This window comes from Tyto alba, unplaced genomic scaffold (assembly GCF_018691265.1).
Source record: "Tyto alba isolate M040663 unplaced genomic scaffold, T.alba_DEE_v4.0 Super-Scaffold_45, whole genome shotgun sequence".
In the NCBI taxonomy this organism is placed as follows: Eukaryota; Metazoa; Chordata; class Aves; order Strigiformes; family Tytonidae; genus Tyto; species Tyto alba.
In genome coordinates, this window is record NW_024881321.1 from 5,689,994 (window position 1) to 5,711,368 (window position 21,375).

Sequence of the window (21,375 nt, forward strand, 5' to 3'; positions counted from 1 at the left end):
CCAAGATTAGAATCTTTGGTCTATGAGTTGATAAACTGTTGTGAAAAGAACAGCAAAAAAAATAAATTTTCAATTGCATAGTACCCCTTTACAGAACATGATTAATGTAAAAAAAATAGTATTTATTTACATTTACTTTCTCATAAAATCCCAACAGCCTAAATTTCAAATAATGATTTCTACAAGTCAACAGCAGGCGAGAACTTACCAGCACTTTGTATCTTTGAAGGCTCATCTTCATCTAAGTGTTCAAAAGCAGTGACAAAATCATCTTCAATTGAAGAAACTGACTGATTAGTGTCATCATCTTCTCCATGGGATGTCTCTGTTTGATGTTTTTGAGACGAGTTTACTTCCACTGCATATCTTATGCCTGTGGTATACTTGCTCAGCAAGGTAAATATATAATCAGCTTTGATCCTTGGGAATGAAGGAGACAGTCTTGTCACACAAAACACTTCAGGAAGTTGATTCTTGAAAAAGAGAGCAACAAGAAAACAAACGTAACAATCTTAGAATGATGTCAACTGTCAGGAGTAGCAAGGGATTCCTTCAATGCATTCTTATGAACCGTAAACAATTTACAAATATTTTAAAGATATAAAAATGAATGGAATAGTTTGTGTAGAGTTGTAGTTAAAATCACTTACTCAGTTTCATAACTTCTGCATTCTGAATAAATCATTGCAATAAAATAAACAAAAAAGAGATTGTGTGATACAACCATGATAATATGTACACAACAATCTATTAAAGAATGCATGTTAAAAATCTGTAAAGGAAGACAGTATTTTAAAGCATGTTTATGTTGAATATTACTTCAGGTTACAGAATATTTGTTTCTTCAAGGTATTTTTTACCTTATATGCAACATAATTAAATTTAACATGCATGATTAGTCAATATGGCTTTAAGAAGTTTGATTATATTTTTTCCAATTATAAATGTTGTTAAAGCAACAACATAATAATATTGAAATAAAACTAATTGAAATTATATAATTAAGAGCATTTATAACTGTAAATAATTTTTTAGTAAGAAAAAAACCCACTGAGTTTTATGAACACCTAACATGCTCATAATTTTTGGCAACTCTGTTTCAAGAAGAAAAGTCTGCAGAGAATAAAAGCTGTATCTGAGCAGAGCTGAGAGAGACAAGTTTCATCTTCTTTCCAACCTGGCAGTGAAAGGGACTATAGCCTAGCAGAAGCACGGAATTAGCACCGTAACTAAATATTTGTTAAATATTTTCTGTTAAAAATACAGCACTTGAAAGCACCAAGTTTGAGACTTTCTAACATTCATTTTAAAGAAACCACAGAAATATAACAACATTAATACCACTGTGCCTAAGATGGCCCAAGACAAGGTGTGATATGACTAAACTGTTTATAAGGCCAAATATAATGCTTTTGTAATTAAAACATGCAAGAAGACACAAAGGTTTTACCTGATGTTTCATGACATAAGGTTTTACCAAGGTTTTCTTTACATCTTTTAGAAAGATAACCTCATTTTCTTTTAATTTGTACAACTGGAGCGATTTCAGAACATCTGGAAGTTCTACAGAAACAGCTGCCAACTCCTGGTTTAAATATATAAACACATTGAGAACACATAGTGAAAAAAAATGACATGTAAATGATAATGGTTTTGATCTCATATCCCCCCAGATAGTAACAGCTACTAATTTTGGTAAAGCGTCTTTTTTCTCCCCTATTTCTTGCCTCATTCCTGACTTATTCTCTCAAATTCTGGTGTAAAGCTCACGTAAACAAGCCTTAATTCAGTTCACACATCTCCAGCTCACTCTTCTACCAAAAGAAATTCTACTCTTGTGGGCCAGAAGAGGCTTAAAAGTTACAAAGAAGAATCTTGTAAGCACTGAAAAGCAGCTGCACATCCTACAAAGTATACAATTACAAAGAAAACACTAAACTCAACTAACAACAGTTCTCAGTGGATCTCTACATGCTCTTAGTGTGCTTTGTTGGAATACCATGTTAGCCCCCTATTACAAAAACAGGGATAAGGTGCTTCTTTAAGCATGATCTTGGATAACTTTTTTTTTTAAAAAAAACAATTTAAACACTATTGATCCATATGGTACAAAGCAAGTCTCCATAAACCTATTCAGCCTAATTTTTTCTAAATTCCATTTAACTCTAGACAATCAGTAGTTCTCACCTATACTTGAAAGAATGTCTAGCATTATTATCATTTGATTAATTAGCAATATTGATACAACTTTGAAGACAGAGTTTCTGCTTTTCATTTTTAAACATTGGCACACTATTACAGTAATCTCTATCTACTAAGATAATATAAAACACTTATGATCATATTAAAATAATTATTTTCAGCCTTTCAACAATATTTAAAACTTGGGGTTTAAAATGCTCAAGATACATATATTTCACTTCTTGAACACCAAAATTCCTCCATTTAAAAAACTAGTTACTACTTAGAAGATATCTTCAGTGCTGAAGAACATTATTTACCAATATAGATATATACTGTACCTGCAAATGAGCAGTACCCATCTCTTCAGCAAAACCTATAAATGTAATCTGTAAAATAAATATGTTAACATATTGAAGTACAAAAATAATTTTAAAATTTTCTGCATTTTTCTGCATTTTCTTCATTCTACTGCCACGAAAACCATACCTTAGCGTAGCACAGCTTGCTCAAACATTAGCACAGTCTTACATAAAGAATAGTAATGCTATACAATTTGACTTGTGAAAGGTCAGATCAGACTAAACAACATATACAACATTTAAAACCCACTACACAGAAATTTTTCTAGTGGCCTACTGGCTGGTATACACTGTCCAACACATACAAACCTCACTATATCTGTTAAAATAAACATGAATTTGCAAAAATCGGTGTCCATCTGTCCTTGCTTCAGGCTGGACATGTATAAAACAGTTCCAGTCTGAAATCAGTCCATGCTAACAAACTGTGATACACTGGATATACTGAAGAGAGCATAATGCCAACACATTATACAATTTACCATGTAAATTGATTAGCTTAAGGCTAAAACGGAACAGATTACTTCAGCCACAGGTTTGCATGTAATATCCAAGTAGACAAACCCCTAAAGGAAAAGAATTAAATATTCAATCTGAAAAAAAAAAAAAGTCTTGTCAGGCCCAGGAACCTGGAATATGTCAGAAATGTCAGCTTTACCTCAGGTTTTTGTGCTTGTGAGCAGGGGAGATATTTTATCACATATTGTCCCTCTCTCCTGTCTACAGGTGTCTTGTATTCTTCAACGCAAACAGATTCATAGACTCATCATAGAATGGTTTGGGTTGGAAGGGACCTTAAAGATCATCCAACCCCCCTGCCATGAGCAGGGACTCCTTCCACTCGATCAGGTTGCTTAAAGCCCCGTCCGACCCGGCCTTGAACCCTTCCAGGGAGGGGGCAGCCACAGCTGCTCTGGGCACCCTGGGCCAGCGCCTCACCACTTGCACAGTGAAGAATTTCTTCTTTACATCTAATCTATATCTACCCTCTTTTAGCTTAAAATCATTAACCCTTGTCCTATCACTACATGCCTTTCTAAAATGTCCCTCTCCAGCTTTCTTGTAGGCCCCCTTTAAGTACTGGAAGGCCACTAGGAGGTCTTCCTGGAGCCTCCTCTTCTCAAGGCTGAACAACTCCAACTCTCTCAGCCTGTCCTCGTAACGGAGGTGCTCCAATCCCCTGATCATCTTCATGGCCCTCCTCTGGATGCACTCAAGCAGGTCTGTATCTTTCTTACATTAGGGGCCACAGAGCTGGACACAGAACTGCAGGTGGGGTCTCACGAGAGCAGAGTAGTGGAGGAGAATCACCTCCCTCAACCTGCTGGCCACACTTCTCTTGATGCAGCCCAGGATACAGTTGGCTTTCTGGGCTGCAAGGGCACATTGCTGGCTCATATTCAGTTTTTCATCCACCAATACCCCCAAGTCCTTCTCTGCAGAGCTGCTCTCAGTCCACTCATCGCCCAGCCTGTATTTGTGCTTGGGATTGCTTCGACTCATGTGCAGGACCTTCCCCTTGGCCTTGTTGAACTTCATGACGTTTACATGGGCCCACCTCTCAATCCTGTCAAGGTCCCTCTGGATGGCATCCCTTCCCTCCTGTGTGTTGACCACACCACACAGCTTGGTGTTGTCAGCAAACTTGCTGAGGGAGCACTCAATCCACTGTCCACATCATCAACAAAGATGTTAAACAGCGCTGGTCCCAATACCAACCACTGAGGAACGCCACTCATCACTAGTCTCCATTTGGACATTGAGCCATTGACCGCAACTCTTTGAGTCCAACCATCCAGCCAATTCCTTATTCACTGAATGGCCCATCTGTCAAATCCATGTCTCCAATTTAGAGACAAGGATATTGTGTGGGACAGCATCAAATGTTTTACGCAAGTCCGGGTAGATGACACCAGTTGCTCTTTTCTTATCCACCAATGCTGTAACACCATTGTAGAAGGTCACTAGATTCGTCAGGCATGATTTGCCCTTAGTGAAGCCTTGTTGGCTGTCACCAATTGCCTTATTTTCCATGTGCCCTAGCATAGTTTCCAGGAGGATCTGCTCCATGATCTTGCTGGGCTCAGAGGTGAGACTGACCTGCCTAGAGTTCCCCAGGTCTTTCTTTTTTTCCCTTTTTATAAATGGGGGTTATGTTTCCCTTTTTCCAGTCAGTGGGAACTTCACCAGACTGTCACAACTTCCCAAATATGATGGATAGTGGCTTACCCACTTCATCCACCTGTTCCCTCAGGACTCGCTGATACATCTCATCAGGTCCCATGTGCACCTTCTGGTTCCTTAGACAGTCTCAAACCTCAGCCTTCTCCTACACTGGGCGGGTTCTTCATTCTCCCAGTCCCTGCTTTTGTCTTCTGGATCTTGGGCAGTGTGGCTGGAGCACTTGTCAGTGATGACTGAGACAAAAAAGTCATTGAGTACCTCAGTTTTCTCCATGTCCCAAGTAACCAGGCCTTCTGTTTCCTTCCAGAAAGGGCCCACATTTTCCTTATATCACCAATGTACCTATAGAAGCTTTTCTTGTCGCCTCTGCCGTCCCTGGCCAGATTTAATTCTATCTGGGCTTTGGCCTTCCTGACCTAATCCCTGGCTGCTTGGACAATTTCTCTGTATTCCTCCCAGGCTATCTGGTCTTGCTTCCAGCCTCTGTCGGCTTCCTTTTTGTGCTTGAGTTTGTCCAGAGGCATCTTGTTCATCCATGCAGGCCTCCTGACATTTCTGCCTGACCTCCTCTTTGTTGGGATGCATTGCTTCTAAGCTTGGAGGAGGTGATCTTTGAATATTAACCAGCTTTCTTGGGCCCCTCTTCCCTCCAGGGCTTTATCCCATGCTACTCTACCAAGCAGATCCCTGAAGAGGCCAAAGTGTGCTCTCCTGAAGTCCAGGGTAGTGAGCTTGCTGTGAGCCCTCCTCGCTGCCCTAAGGATCTTGAACTCCACCATTTCATGGTCACTGCAAGTCTGCCCTTGAGCTTTACACTGCCCACCAGCCCCTCCCTGCTGCTGAGAACAAGGTGCAGCACAGCACCTCTCCTCGCTGGCTCCTCTATCACTTGGAGAAGGACATTATCATCAACGCATTCCAGGAACCTCCTGGATTGCTTGTGCCCTCCTATGTTGATCCTCCAACAGATAACAGGGTGGGTGGCTGACATCCCCCATGAGCGAAGAGAGTCAATGTTTTATCTGAACTTCATTCTTCAGTGTCAGATCATTATCTATTCTACATCCACCACTCAAATTTTATTTCAAATGTCAGATTTCCTCAGTTCTCATTTAGTATTTCCCTAAGGACAAATCAACAGGGTGTCTGCATACTCAAAAATAACCCCAAGGCATTTATTTTCAAATCAAGGTTGAAAGAGAACAAATTTTGCTTCCATTTTGCAGATATAGAATAAAGTACACAGATTAAATATTTCCACTGACGTCTGGGCTTAAGTTTGATACGGCTTGGATTCAATTATTTCAGAGCACTATGCAATAGACTGTATGTTATGTATTTAAGCCACGGCTCACACTAAATTTGTAGCAGCTACTCCCTGTTACTCCAAAGTAGTCAGTTGGTTCTCAAGTTTAAAAACAACAAAGAACATCTCTATGTTTATAATCATTTATTATTAACTGGTTCAGTGACTTGCTTGTGCATAGAAAGACTCTCTGAAAGGGATAGTGCAAGAAAAAGAAATGGCTGAAGAACAATTCTGTTTTGAACTGTATTTGAGTTTTGAATATGTTATGTTAATGTGTGACCAAAAAAACTCCCAAACTTTATTTTAAACTGAAATAATATTACAATATGAAAAATTCTGACTTGTTTATTTGAGGGGGTCTCATGCTGGGAAGGTACTGTGGCTCCAGAAAATATCTTCCTGTTTACATCCACTTATCCTTACTTAAGTAGTTATGACAACATCATAAATGAAACAATGCTTAGCAGTAGCATCCCAAATAGCTCCAGACAAATTACAGGTCTCCACCACTGTATTCACTGTGTTAACTATGAAATGATCCCGTTTGAGCAATGTACTCTTCAACTCCTACATCTTTTCTTCAGCTCCTAAATTTTTTATCCACACAGTATCTGCAAGACACCTTTCAACTTCTACACCTTTTTATCTGTAAAATGCCTACAATATGAACTGAATTCCTCCACAAAAGAGGCAAAATAGAAAACAATTTAAATAACTTGAAAGGAAAAAAAAAAATCCCCTGAAGAACATTTTGGAATGCTTTAGGGTTTGTTACTGTTGGTGTTTTTTTGGTAGTTTGTTTTGGCTTTTTAAATGGGTGTTTGCTCTTTTGTCTTCTTACATGCCCCTTCCACTTCCTCAAGATCATGATTCCAGCCCTTTCCTTCTCTCATGGGATAACTCATTATGCAAGATAGGACAGTATGCAGGAGTCATAGCTCAACACAAATAAAGGCCAACCAGGCTCTATGTACACTGTCAGGCCAACAGACTGCTGTCAAAGAAACCACACCACGGCCAATTATTGTGCCCAAACTCCAATTTGCACAGAAAAATAATTACCTTTTAATACCCTGAACATGTCTGAAGTTAGTGTAAAAGTTCAAAAGTTGTTGGGAAGTAGGCCAGGGAGACGGAAAGATCAACAGACAGTAACACAAGTCTTTTCTTTAAACTAAAAGTAGTGTATGAGACATGTATTTGAAGGCTATAGTAACCCACAGGTACAGAGGAAATTAATTAAAGTTGTTCAGGAAACCCAAAATTCTGGTTGTCATAAGTCTGAGTAATTATCTTTACAGTCCTAACAATGTTCTTTTAACATTATTCTGCACATAGGTGTCTTTCCCTACATTTTCATAAGGAAAAAAATGCCTGTTCTGTGGCAGTATATTGACCCCTCTTACATTTCAATCAGAGGGCTCTTAATTGCTTGAGCTAATAAAGTAACTAAATATAATCAGCTATCTTGTTCCCATAGGGACCAACGTTACGGGCACATGAAACACACTGCCAGCTATTTGCTACAAGACCAAAAACAAAAGCAAGGGTGGTGGGGGGGAATGTTTGAGGGGTTTTGTAGATTCTAGAGCATGGTCTGTCTGAACAGACACAGACAGGGTTTTGCCCACTCCTCCACTGCTTAGCTCTTCTTCCTTACCTTTCATCTGTCACAACTCTTCACCTTTCACAAATTCAGCTCCTTGTCCAGGCCCCAAACGTTCCATACAGCCACAAACTCACCATCCAGTCAGTCCCTAAAACCCTGGTGTTATCCAGGCAATCCTAACTCATCTCTGCTGGTCACACAATGTGCCTCTTCCCTTCCTCCTGCTACTCCTTATTCAATTATCAGTCTTCCCTAACCACTTCCTGAGTCTTTTTTGCTTCATTTCTCCCTATCTCAGCTCCTCTGTCTGGCCAGTTCACATCATCCTCTCCTCTAAGCTCCTTGTCAAGCCTGTCAACTACTACCTAGTAGTCTTCTAAGACACTTAATACAAGATACATGGTACATATTGCTTCTTACTTTCTTACTTTTTTTTCTTTTCCCTTTGCAGAAGCTGCTGTTAGTCCTGTATCTCAAATAGCTCTAGTCACTCCTGCTCACAGCTTGAGATTTAACTAGACAGTCTAGTCTTACATTCTGTCCAGGTCTACTTCTCTCCAGACCTTGTACAGCTTTTGGCCCTTCTGTATTTATGTAAAAGAAGTCTAGATCTGCAATGTTGAGGCTTCAGCTTTCAGTGCTGAGCACAGGGCAAACAAGAGCAATCATCTGAACTTTTATCTTCAGACCTTGATCAAAGTGTTCTGCTCCTTTGTCAGGATACCATCCATACAACCTGGATCACAGGAGTGCTCACAAATGCAGTACACCCAGTTATCCAATTCTTATAAAATCACCTACTTACACATTTTGAGAATTTAGTTTCCCAAATCCTACAAAGCAGAGAAATGTTATCTTGAAATGTCACAGCTCTTTTTCAAGACTACAGTGACTGAATTCAAGAATGACAGCAGAAGGTACATATTTTACAGCCAGTAACTTGCAGCATTGTTCACATTTACTATCCTGCAACTTTCCATACTGCTTCAAGCTAAATCATTTTCTATCATAGCCAAATAATATATATAAATGGTCAGGTTATGCCAAACCTCAATTAAATTATCTTGTTCTTCCCGATTTAGACATTCCTCTGCTGATACGTTGCATAACTCTTTTCTGCTGTGTAGCAGTGACTTCATAGAGTGCAGAACACCTTCACCAAAACTCTGAAAAACAGTGGAAAAAAAATATAAGAAAAAAATGCATTTTTAGGGTCCATCCATCAACCCCCAGTCCCTCATAGGTTTCCCTACTCTAAGTACTATTTCAAATTACTTTGTAGATAAATCACCGGGCTTTAAGTTTAAATTTACTTCAGGAACTGAAACAGTTGTTTTCTTCAAGTAATACTTCTATTCCAAAAGAAGTTGACCATTCTGTATTAAAAAAAAAAAAAAAAGTGAGAAGATACAGACTTGGAAAAAAGAAACAGATGAATCCAAGAAGAAATCTGAGCCCCACCTATTCCTTGCATCAAAGCCTGTATATGGAACTTTTTCATCAGCTTTTCCTTAAAAAGAATAAAAGCAAATTTAGCCAAGAAAAGTAATGGAGGTGGCTTCAAAAGCCAGAGAAGAAAACAAAGAAAAAAAAAAAAAAAAACCAAGCAAATCCACACACATTCTCATTTCCCATTCCTTGAAGAATATGAAATAACTGTAACATGGGTATAACCATGTAAATACTTCTTGTAACATTTCTTATATTTACACTTACGGTGATATGCAAGCACTCACAGATGGCTAAAAAAGGCTTAAGAATCTATGACTTTCTCCCAGTGTAACAAAGAGGCGCAGAACATAAGAATTATCATCACCGATATCTGAAGGCAAATAAAACAAGACGACAGAACAACAACAAAAACTGATTCACTCAGCTTGTAAAAAAACACAACAGCCTCTCATTTGGTTTAGGAAGTTAGCAACTTTTTTTTTTTTTTCAGTTTTGAAATTGTCATCTTCTCCAGCAAGTGGTAAGGTTAAGAAGAAAAATAAGATCATTATATGGTTATAGACTGTTAATCTGGTTATTTGTTCTCTACACAACTGCTCTGTTAAAAAATTAAGTGAAAAATCAGCATGTCCAACTTATGACAAGTTACTTCAAATTTGCATAGCTTCTTAAACAATAGTAGAAGTGCTAAGTAGCCAAATTTAGTCAGAGAATGTTTTGCATTTCTGATACTCCCACAGCAAAAACAATCCCTTTATGGTAAAAAGTGATCTTACATATTACAGTTAAACCTCAAGATATTTTTTTCCCTCCTGTAGAAAAAATGGCATCAAGTACTACTAAATAGGAAGCCAAATTATTATAGCATGGCCAGTGTCATCATGCTTGAGCTCATGGCAATATAAAACTAGGGAAACATTTCTAGAATTAATAGACAAAGGCAAAATAGAAACTTCACTTCATAAAATTACCTTGAAATTACCAAAATATATTTCAGAATGTAAGCAAACAAGGCTCAGATTACCACCCTGACATCCTAGGCCAAGTGACATTAAAGCAGTCAAAACAGCCATTTTTATGGAAAAGTGACAGCTGAACTATTTAAAAATGCAGTTTAGGCAGTTATTTGGTCATTTGAAATCAATTAGTGAAGTGCTCATCTAATTTCCACTTTCATTTATTCCTTTGTCCCCACACGTTTAGTTGCAATTTACCTCCACACTTCAGAAATATATCTTTGTACTTTCCAAAGTATGCTGACAGTGTCTTTCTCTTTGATTCTCTGGATCTTCCAAACTCACAGGTGGCTGCAATACCAATATAGCTCAAAGAATCTTCCCCAGTAATTTCTCCATTCATCTCATACAAAAGTAATTTGTGAAGTCAAGCAAGCATGTTGAAATGTCTCGTTCTCAGCTTCTGCAATAATTTAATCAGTCATAGCACACAAAATAGTAATAAAAAAAAAAAAAATAATACAATATGACCTGCTAATATTCTCCAGACCAGCAGTGCTCCAGTTCGAGAATGGCTCATCATTATTCTCTAGTAGTTAAGTTTTCTGAGGCTACAACCTATTACACATAAGCTTATTTATAAGCAAGTACTTTTCCCTGGTTTAACATCCTGAAAGGCAGGATGGATAACTAGAGCGGGAATATGGTATTAGGAACTACTAAGACGAAGGAAAATTCAAGATTTTTGAGAATATTATGTTGAAGTGGGAGAAGAAGAAATATGCAACAAGTGGAAAATTCTCCCTCAGGTCTGGAAGAACCAGCATGCAAGATTAGATGTAGACTAGTAGCACACTGATAGTATGGCACTGCATAACTAAAGAAATAAAATATCCGTATTTAAAAAGGAGGAGGAAGTGATGCATGTTTTTAAGATCATAATAGTGAGTATTAAAAGTTTAGAACACAAAAAGAATAAAGATATGGAAATTAGTAGGTGCAATACATACACAGAGGAAAGATCTCATCTATCTGGACTTCCACAGATTATTTACACTGAAAGATATAGAGAGTTAACAAAACCAGAAAAAGATAGAATTTACTAAAAGAGCTGTTTCTGGAAAAGAAGAATTTGCCTGAATGGCAATAGAAAAGGGAGGTTTTTTTGAGGATATAGTACATGTAGGTCAGTAACCCCGTAGCCAACTTCCTCAAAATTTGTCTTGAGACTGAAGTCAAGCATCATCATCATTAATAGAATTAATGGGAGGGAAAAAAAAAAAAGTAAATATATAGATGAAATGTGATGATAATTCAAAGTAAGCAGATGTCATCAGTTAAGAAGAACAGCAAATCATACAGGAAGAACTTGCTCAAGGTGAGAATATTTAAAGTGCAACTGAATGAAGTACAAAGCTACGTCCTTAAAAACTAAAAGCAAGCTTTAAAATAGAATTGCAAATTCACCAGCTGGGAAATAGGTAAAAAAAAAACAAAACTGAGTAGACTTCTTGATCACAGTATAGCAATGAATGGTCAATACGATACAGCACTGAAAAGAGTGAACATCAGTCACAGGGAAGGACATCCTGTGTAATTGCATATACAGTATCATCCACATGTAAAAAGATTAACTCACAACAAGCACAGAAAGTAGGACTATGAAGGATAATCACTGGAATGCAGAGGCTTTCATACAAAAGCAGACTAAGACCTTAGTTTACACAGTTTCCAAAAACCATGGCTAACAGAGGACAGATCAACAACTGTAAAAACATCATGAGGGTGAACATCAGCAAAAGAAAAAAAAACATTTAAGATGAAGAATAATGACAGCTATGAACAAAAAGGTATAAATTTACTGTGAGTAGCTTCAGCCTAGAATTCCTATGATTCTTAGCTATTACACCAGTGAGGTTCGAAAAGACTTAAAAACAGCAGTAGTTTGTTTTTTTTTTTTAATCTCCCCTCATTAATTGTGACACTATATTGAATAACTTCTTCATATTCTTAGCCAAATTGTGCTTGTGACAGCAAAGATCTGGAGTCAATCTCAGGGAAATCCTCCTATCCAACAGACAATGAAAGCAAGTTCTCTCACAAGCCCAGTCTAGAAGACACACAACTACATTAAAAACTGAAAACCAGCAAGTTTCCAAGACTGTCAGCTCAGTTTAGGTAAGGACAATAGGTCACCTTCAAAAAAATGATGTAGTTTCTTTTTATGATTAGTACAAATCCTTCCAATACACATCAACACATGGACAAAAAACCCCAAGCAATCTATAAAGCTCTACTTGTTAGGCCTGTGTACTCCTTCCTCACAGAAATTTGAAATTCACATGTCTCCCAAGAAATTCTATTTCAATCGCAAGACTTACTAAGTTGTACTAGGTGAAAAACACAAATATCCTCAAATGTGTGCAGAGCATGACAGAGCTGAACAATGAAAATCCTTGTCATGCCTCTACCTCAAATGAACGATTCAAAGTTTTCCATTGTCCCCTTTGTGGCCAGCAAATCAAGAAGTCATTATCTATGGATCCTTCACAGTACACGGGAGGAAATTCTATACTAATTGGTCTCATGAACTACTTTATACAACTGCTCTCTAACATTTCACACAACCCACTAACCTCTAAGGTGCCACGATCTTCAGAGAAATCAAGTCCAGGAGAGGCATGTTTACTCTGCTCTTAAGTAACGAAGTAGCTCTTCCTGATTTCATGTGCTGTAAGATTTAAATGGACTCAATATTTTGAAGTCATTTTGTAAAAATGGAAACTTAGCCTTTAAATGTGCATACCACAACCGTGACTTTTAAGCGCTACTACTGCAACAATTCATGTTAAGTATTACAAAGTGTTAAGAAGAGGACATGAATCAGAGTGCAAGCTGTGAATCCACAGAAAATGAAACACAGTGCAATTCTGACCACTGTACTGCCTGGCTCTGCAAGAAAGAAATACAGACAGAAAGACAGACAGTTCCACAATATAATCTAAGAAGCCACCCCTCAGGGAAACATCAAGAGGATGCAGATCAAAACACCGGAGTCTGGCTGAATGAAAAGGCAGGATTCTGCAAGACACCTGAGAAAGATCAAATTCATATTCCTAGAACCACAGGGTCCAGAATGCTCAATGGCAATTAATGGAGCAGTTTGCAGAGCAAATATTTTAGGCAACCATTAGAATCAGTGAGGAATCACTGGTCATTGTCATTATTAGAAAGATATTTCTGGAATCCAAAGGTCTAAAAACTTAGGAGCTGTTAGTTGGTATGTTTTGGTTTTTTTTAAATTGAAGAGGAAAAACAAATAAAGGAGACTTAAAAAGTCCTCTAACATCCAGGTTATGTTCAGGTTAAGAATGCTGTATTTAAAGAACTCTATTAGAGCTGGAGATTTCTCATAAACCAATAAAATAAAAAGGTTTTATACCGTGTGTCTTAAAGTGAAAAAATATCACCCATACTTACAAACTGCTTAATGTATGGAAGTTAACATTCCATATCAGGACCTGGAACAACTCATTACCTGCCTGGCAGTCCCATAACGCTCACCTTTGCCTTCAAGCAGTTTCTACAGAACCTACACCACAGACACTGTTTCCTTAAAACAATAAAATCTGCTTATGGAACACAGCAATGCAATTTTCATGTGACAAGATACTTCCCTGCTCAGTTTCTCCTCTTAAGTGTTGCACACACTTGCAGGTAAAGAATTTATTAGTAATCAGGAAAGATCTAGAAAAATACTAATCTGTATTCAACTACTTTGAGAAATATGGTTAGATAAATAAATTTGTTCCTTCAGGATAAACTGCAACTTTCATTGGAGTAAGCGCCCAACATTTATATCTTTCATAAATGCTGGACATATTTTCTTTTCCAACAAAGCACTGCCTAGAAGTTTACGTAAACACAAAGATAAGTCAGGCAAGACACCAAGATCTAAAGATAAAGATATTACAGTAAGCCCTAACACAGACTTTACAGAACAGTTATCAATGAACTCTACAAAGTTATATTTTAATTTACGACTTACAAACTTGAAAAATCTGTGCTCAAAACAAAAGTTATACTCCAATAAACAAGGCAAATTTTAGAAAACAAGTATATATCAACATATCACCTTAAGACAAAAGGCAAAAGCATGCACCCCTCCCTTAAATTATTCTGTCTCCCAGTTCAACTACACCAAGTGTGCCAAAGCATTAAGCAAAGGCTGTTTCTTTGCCTCCTTGAAATGTTACACAACCAAAATTAAAAAAACATATCAAGGAAAAAAACCAAACACCCAAACGACCCCAACCAAGCCTAGCAGTTCACTTGGTTCATTATCAGACTGTTGCAATTAAGACCAAAAAAGCTATGAAATAATATTTTTTAAAAAAATACAAATAATTACCTTTTTCACAGATATTCTTGGTTTCATTCGATTGCCCTGAGCCCTGGCGTACACATCCATGATTTTAGCAATCTTAGTACTCAGTGAAAGAAGTCAGCTCAAAAATACCTACAAAAAACATTTATACTTGATTATTTTATGTTTCTCCATTTAGTTTGCATACATTTTGAAAATGCAAGTAGACAAAACAAGATCCAACAAAAACAATTAAAAAGCATTTTAAAACTGAGAAAGATTAAACAGCACACCATCCACACTGATTGTTGTCTTTAAAAAAGCACTGCCTTAAAGATTTTCAAAACGGTGCCCGAAATGTAAAGCACACACCCTACTGTTAGTTCCAACATTTTTCTTTAAGTAGATTTCAGGCTGCATCAAGGAGGGAGAAGAACGTTACATTAAATATTGTTGTACTATTGCTGACACTCTGGTGAAGTTTATCAGCAAATTCCTGTACCATACAACGCACTGGAACTACCCTTCAACAATCTTGCAAGGAAAACGTACTACTTACCCACTCAAACTGGCCTATTTATTTCTGTCAACCGTAAATACTACAGAAAAACACATATGACTCCTGTTCAGGCCAACATGTATCAACAATCTTGTTCTCTGGCACTGCTCTGTGCAGTCCTGTCTCTGCTGGCAAAACATAGGGGACCAAAGATGCATTTACCAGCACTCTTACTTCACCAAAATAGGCCAGAAGTGTTTCTGCTCGAGTCAGCTACCCTTATTGATCTTAAATCTTAATTCTAACAACAAGAACAGAAAATATAGAGTAATGAAATCAAAACAAGCTTTTCAAGTTTCCCTGTTTAATCAGCAGCAATGAAAAGAAAAAGAATAATCTAGTTTGTTTCATTCATCTCTACATCCCCCAGAAGAGGCAATAAATAGAGGGTATTAATAAAGACAGAAAGCATGTGACGGGCTTTTAAATTCTATGGAAGTTTTACTACTTCATCTTTTCCCACGATCACACAATTTAGCCAGGAAAAAGAACTCCTAGACTATCCAAAATAAACCAGGTAAAGAGCGAATGGATGTAAAAATGATTGCAGAATAAAAAATAGGCACCAAAACATCAGGGTACAGGTCTCCTTTGCACAACTGACCGGCTTGGTTTTCTCAATCTCATGTCAAGCACGTATTTAACCTTTATATGGAAAAGAAATCTTTATACGGGTTTGTTCTAGAGTATATGTAATTTAAATCATGAAATGAGTAGTTGCATTAGATAACTGTATTCTTCACCTTCCCCCCCTCAGCACCTATAAAACCTCCTCAAAAATACAACAGCAAGGAATTATTAGGTACATGTGTTCACATTCCACCATGATTTCTGCTTCCCTTCATAAAGATGAACTTGCTAGAATCCTAGAAAAGGTTACGCTTATGTAAATAAACTGCAATATTTAAATCTCTGGAACACAACAACTCTCTGAACTGGGTGTCTGAAGTTTGGAAAATTAAGACAATGACACGAAGCAGCTAGGTACATGTTAGACAGATTATATATATCGATATAATACCAGATTATATGTAAAAATGTAATACAAATAAAAAATTGAAATCATAGTAAACCTCTGTGGATGGAAGATTAAAAAAGACAATGATGCTTCTGTTAAGACTCATGTGTTTAAAAAAATAAAGCCATGAAACAATATCAAGCAAGAAAAAGAAACCTAACTCACTTGTCTTTACTGCTCTATCTTAAATGGTTAATCCACTCTGTTCATCTAATCATATCAGGGAAGTACTCTTAGACACATCCTTGTCCTAGCAAGAGCTACCTATAGGAAAAGCTGGTTTCTCACATAGGGTCAAGGCAATTACTTGAGGTCTAAGTTTTTGGACTGATTTGCTCCTTGAAGCAATTATAACAAAGCCCAGCACAGCAAAATCATAAAGATGGCTTTATAACCATGTTGGGTCCCACAGTATTTATTTAGGTACAGCAGTCTACCAGTTATACTGCCTTCAGGCAGTAGGTTAAGTATTTTCCTGTGGCATCAATTAGTAGACTCTGGAGATGCAAGCATCAACAGAGAGCCACCTGCAGTGTCACCTACCTCATGAAACCAACAGACCTGAAAATCACAGCACAAAGACTGTGAAAGATGCTGCACAGAAACTGCACTGGTTTATCAGCACACCACCATATCCATTTTGTCTTGTCCGCATCCTGTTCTTCAGTACTCAAACTATGCAGGTTCTCCCCACCACCGATAGCATCTCAGCCCCATGGCATCCATTTCAGAGAAACCTGAAGGGTCCTACTTGTCCAACAATGCAATAAAACCTGAAAGTGTTCAATGAGGAGTTGGTTGGATGGTCGCATCCAGAGGGTAGTGGTCAATGGCTCAATGTCCAGATGGAGGTCGGTGATGAGTGGTGTCCCTCAGGGGTCTGTAGTGGGACAAGTACTGTTTAATATCTTCATCAGTGACATAGTGGAATTGAGCGTACCCGCAGCAAGTTCGCAGATGACACCAAGCTGAGTGGTACAGTTGACACACCTGAGGGATGGGATGCCATCCAGAGGACCTGGACAAGCTTGAGAAGTGGGTCCATGTGAACCTCGTGAGGTTCAACAAGGCCAAGTGCAAGGTCCTGCACCTGAGTCAGGGAAATCCCTGGTATCAATACAGGCTGGGAGATGAAGGGATTGAGAGCAGCCCTGCAGACAACTTGGGGGTATTGGTGGATGAAAACCTGGACACAAGCCAACAAAGAGCATTCGCAGCCCAGAAAGCCAACCATGTCCTGGGCTGCATCAAGAGGAGTGTGGTTGGCACATCAAAGGAGCTGTTTCTCCCCCTCTATTTTGGCCTCATGAGGCCCCACCTGCAGTGCTGTACCCAGCTCTGGGATCCTCAGTAAAGACACAGATCTTTTGGAGCACGTCCAGAGGAGGAATACAAAAATGATTAGAGGGCTGGAGCACCTCTCTTATGAGGACAGGCTGAGAGAGTTGGGGTTGTTCAGCCTGGAGAAGAGAAGGCTCCAGGAAGACCTTACTGTGGCCTTTCATTACTTAAAAGGAGTTATAAGAAAGACAGGGACAAACTTTTTAGCAGGGCCTTTAACAACAGAACAAGGGTTAACGGTTTTAAACTGAAAGAGGGCACATTTAGACCAGGTATGAAGAAGAAATTTTTTACAGTGAGTGTGGTAAAACACTGGAACAGGTTGCCCAGAGAGGTGGTAGATGCCCCATTCCTGGAAACATTCAAGGCCAGGTTGGACGGCACTCTGAGCAACCCGATCCAGCTGAAGATGTCCCTGCTCATTGCAGGGGGGTTGGATTAGATGACATTTCAAGGTTTCTTACAACCCAAACTATTCTATGATTCTAGAAATCCATTTTTCCAGTGATTTGCTGAGGAACACCCTTCTCATCAGAACATATAATAAGCATTTAGTTAGTTTTTCTGATCTTGTTTGAATATATGTAAAGAGCAAAATTAAATAATTAGTTTAAGGGAATAAAACAGGAATTTTGTCATGGATTTCATCTCTTTGTATAAATCTACCCTATGGCTAAATTTATTAAAAGTCAGTGTGTATTGACAATCATTAGCTGGCAGAAAGGAAGAAATTTTTTTTTTTTTTTGTTAAGAGCAAATGTGCTGAGTAAATCCCTTCAATAGCTATAGGCGCATATGTGTACACGTGCACACCTATGTAAAAGGCACACAAGGACATAAGGAATTTGAACTGTATAGTCAGTAAATTTGAACTATATGTAATATGTTCTTATTGGAAATTTAATTTAATAACATTCTAGACAATGACAACAGTATGTCTATGATTTTTTCAAAAAAGTATTTTTGCTGTAGTACTGTTAAAAAAAAAGGACATGTTTCTTTTAAAGAAAAAGTACTTTTTTGTGTTCAACATAACAACCTAATGCAGCCAAAAGAACTTTCCTGATGATTTGCAAAAGCAAGGTTTAATCAAATACTGAGCTTTGATTCATTCCAACTATGAAATTTAAAAATACCTCAAAAACAACTATACACACTCTTTTATAACCTCAGCAAAACAATTGCTATTGAAAACCAAATTAAACAAGCCTACACTGACAAGCAAACAGAATAGTCTAATGGATCTTTCTCTATTTTTCATTTCTAATGATTTATCACTTTCACTAATTGGGTTGGCAGTCTTGAAAAAGCTCATTTACAAAATGACAAGTTGCCTTGACCACAGTGGCATCCACACTAAGAAGAGGCAGGATGGAGGGTAGGAGTGCGTGTAGAATACATCATTGTTGGTCAGTATTAATGACTGTTATGAAAGGTCGGATCTTCTTTTTCTTGTTTGGTTCTAATTGTTTTACATTGTATTTTTGTCACATAGAAGCATGACATGAATACCAAGCTTCACCAAGTTCAGAAGAATCCTTAATTTTCTCTGCCTAGATCATCGCTAAAAACTATCATCCCACCTTCCCCCCAGTCCTGGGTCTGGATTCTCAATTACATCCTGGGGACAAAAAAAATATTACATGATGTAATAGAAACATCCATTAGTCTAGGTTTTGAGGTTTGTGCAATTAAAGTTTCTGTACTTTATTCTGTTGTGTATTTTGTACATAATACAACTAAATCAATTACGTTGGGGGGTATTATTTTCTAAGCAGTAATATTTTCAAGTGATCTTATTTCCCCTTGGAGAAAACTTCACCAGAGAATACCTTGTTTAAGAGGTACTTTTTGTTTTTTGTTTTTTTTTTTTTTTTAGATTATATACAAAATGATTAACAGAAAGAGGGAATAATCTAATATCTTTTATTAATTTTCCCCACTGAGTAAGCCTTTCCACCACTGTACTTCCTCAACTGCCAACAGGTTTTAGTGAATCCCTGAAGGATAAGAAATTACAATGCATCAACCAAGATGGCATAATTCAATTACCATGCCTCAAAAAAGAAAAAAATCACCTTGCCTGCAGACTAAGAAATTTCCCCCAACAAATGTGACTAATGTTATTTAAAAACACTTAATATCTCAAGAATTAATTATATTGGCAGTATCTATTAGTAAAGGTTAACTGAAGAATTCTGCAATAATCTTGCAAATACAAAGGAAGGTAAGAATCTTCCCAAGTGGTACAGGGATAAATTAAGTGTATCGTGTTACCATTGATTTTAGTATCACTGATCTATCTCAGATACAAGACAACTTTTTTTTTTTTTCCCTCTCCTTATCTCACTCCGGTAATATCTCAAGGCTACAATAATATCGGATCTACAATTCGTAACTTCTCCCCAACCCCTCTGGATATCGGGGGAAACCAGAGAAAGGTACTTCAGTCGTAATAAAGAAAGCCCTTCACAAGAGCCAAGAAAATAAACGAGCAATACTCGTTGTTCCTCCTCCCTTCAGGGAGTAAAGGAACCGGGAGGGGGAGGAGACACTTTTTAAAAGCGAAATGCTGAGAACGGGGTGAATTCATTTAACCCGAGTGCCTCAACCCCAGCCAACCGATGCAGAAGGCGACGCGGACGTGCCCACCCCCACCCCCCCACCCCGCAACACCCACAACAAACGCGGACACGAGTGGCTCCCCAGCCGAGACGGCACACAAGCCCCCGCCGAGGGGCTCACCGCACCTTCCCCCCGGGAAGGACGGAGGGATGCTGCGAGCACTAACCCCCCCGACACACCACCACCCCCCACCCCCTCCCGAAGCGCTGCGGCCACAAGCGCGGCCCCCGGCCCCCACCCGCGCCCTCCCCTCAGGTGTGTCCGCGCCCCGCCGCGGAGGATACCTCGCAGGGCCCGTGGGGAGCCACGCAGAACCCCCGCGCTAGGGTGCCGCCACCAGTGTCTCCTTGCCGCGGGGAAGAATGCCCTACGCCCACCCCCCCCCCAAAAAAAAAAAAAAAAAAAGGGAGCGGGTCAGCCGTGGGAGGGAGCCCCTCCTGAGAGGCCGGGCGACAGGCCCACCCCGCGGGTTGGGGGAGGGAAGGAAGCGGCAGGCCCCTCAGCTCCCCCCCCCGCGTGGCGGGGGGATGGATGGATGGATGGATAATGGCGGTGCGGGGAGAGCGGGCGCCCCGTACCTGACGGACGCCTCAGCACCCGGCACCCGCCGCCATTTTTCACCGCCGACAGCGACGCGGGGAAGGGAGCGCGCGGCCCCGCCGTCCGCCCGCCCGCCCGCCCGCCCGTCCGTCACGGCCGCGGCCCCGCCCACACCGCGGGCGCGCCGCCGCTCTCGCGACGCTTGCCACCGGGGAAGCCACGCCTCTGCCGCGCGCGGGCCGCCCCGCGCTCCCCCCCGCCTCAGCGGGAGCGGAGCCCGCGCTCCCCCCCCCCCTCAGCGGGAGCGGAGCCCGCGCTCCCCCCCTCAGCGGGAGCGGGGCCCTGCCCCGTGGCTGCCTGTGGCGGCGGAGGGGGGTCACCCCGCCGTGTCGCTGCCCCGTGTCATCCCCGCTGGGCCTGCGAGGTGGGTCGTTCCCGCCCCGTCAGTCGGGGCTTCTGGTTGCTGGTGGAAAACCTCCCGTGCCAGGCTTGCTTTCCGGCTGGGTGGGTGGGTTAGCGTCTGGTTTTAGTCAGACGAGGCACAGGCAAGACTGTCAAACCCTGTCTGAAACTCCTATTGCCCCCCCTTCCCACTCCTTTTTAAACTCAGTGCTGCCAGATTCTCCTGTACAATTTACCCCAGCAAATACCTGATTTTCAGATTCTCATGGGTTACGATGGAGATGTGTATTTAAGTGTACCTGTTTCTCTTTTCGTGGAAACAGTAACCTCATGTAGCTTCCCAACACTATTTCAGCAGCCGCTCCTTCAGACACGAACCTGACAACAGACAAGGCAGCGTGTGGTTGCAACAGCTTCTGGAAGACACAAAAGATAAAGCCCCCAAAGCTGAATTCAGCAAGAATCCAAAAC

At 39.8% G+C, this 21,375-nt stretch overlaps 1 protein-coding gene across 3 annotated transcripts in view; it reads right to left on the reverse strand.

The window, feature by feature from the left end:
* Nucleotides 1-20,663, reverse strand: part of AKAP11 (A-kinase anchoring protein 11) — a 45,098-nt gene extending 24,435 nt beyond the window's left edge. For all 3 annotated transcript variants that reach the window (XM_042805975.1, XM_042805976.1, XM_042805974.1), the window contains exons 1-6: nt 20,541-20,663; nt 14,465-14,572; nt 8,695-8,811; nt 2,523-2,570; nt 1,451-1,585; nt 209-473 (exon numbers count right to left, since the gene is read on the reverse strand). In XM_042805975.1, the coding sequence (XP_042661909.1) occupies nt 209-473; nt 1,451-1,585; nt 2,523-2,570; nt 8,695-8,811; nt 14,465-14,524 (625 nt within the window). In that variant the 5' untranslated portion in view covers nt 14,525-14,572; nt 20,541-20,663. The remainder of the gene's footprint in view (nt 1-208; nt 474-1,450; nt 1,586-2,522; nt 2,571-8,694; nt 8,812-14,464; nt 14,573-20,540) is intronic.
* Nucleotides 20,664-21,375: the final 712 nt, after the last annotated feature.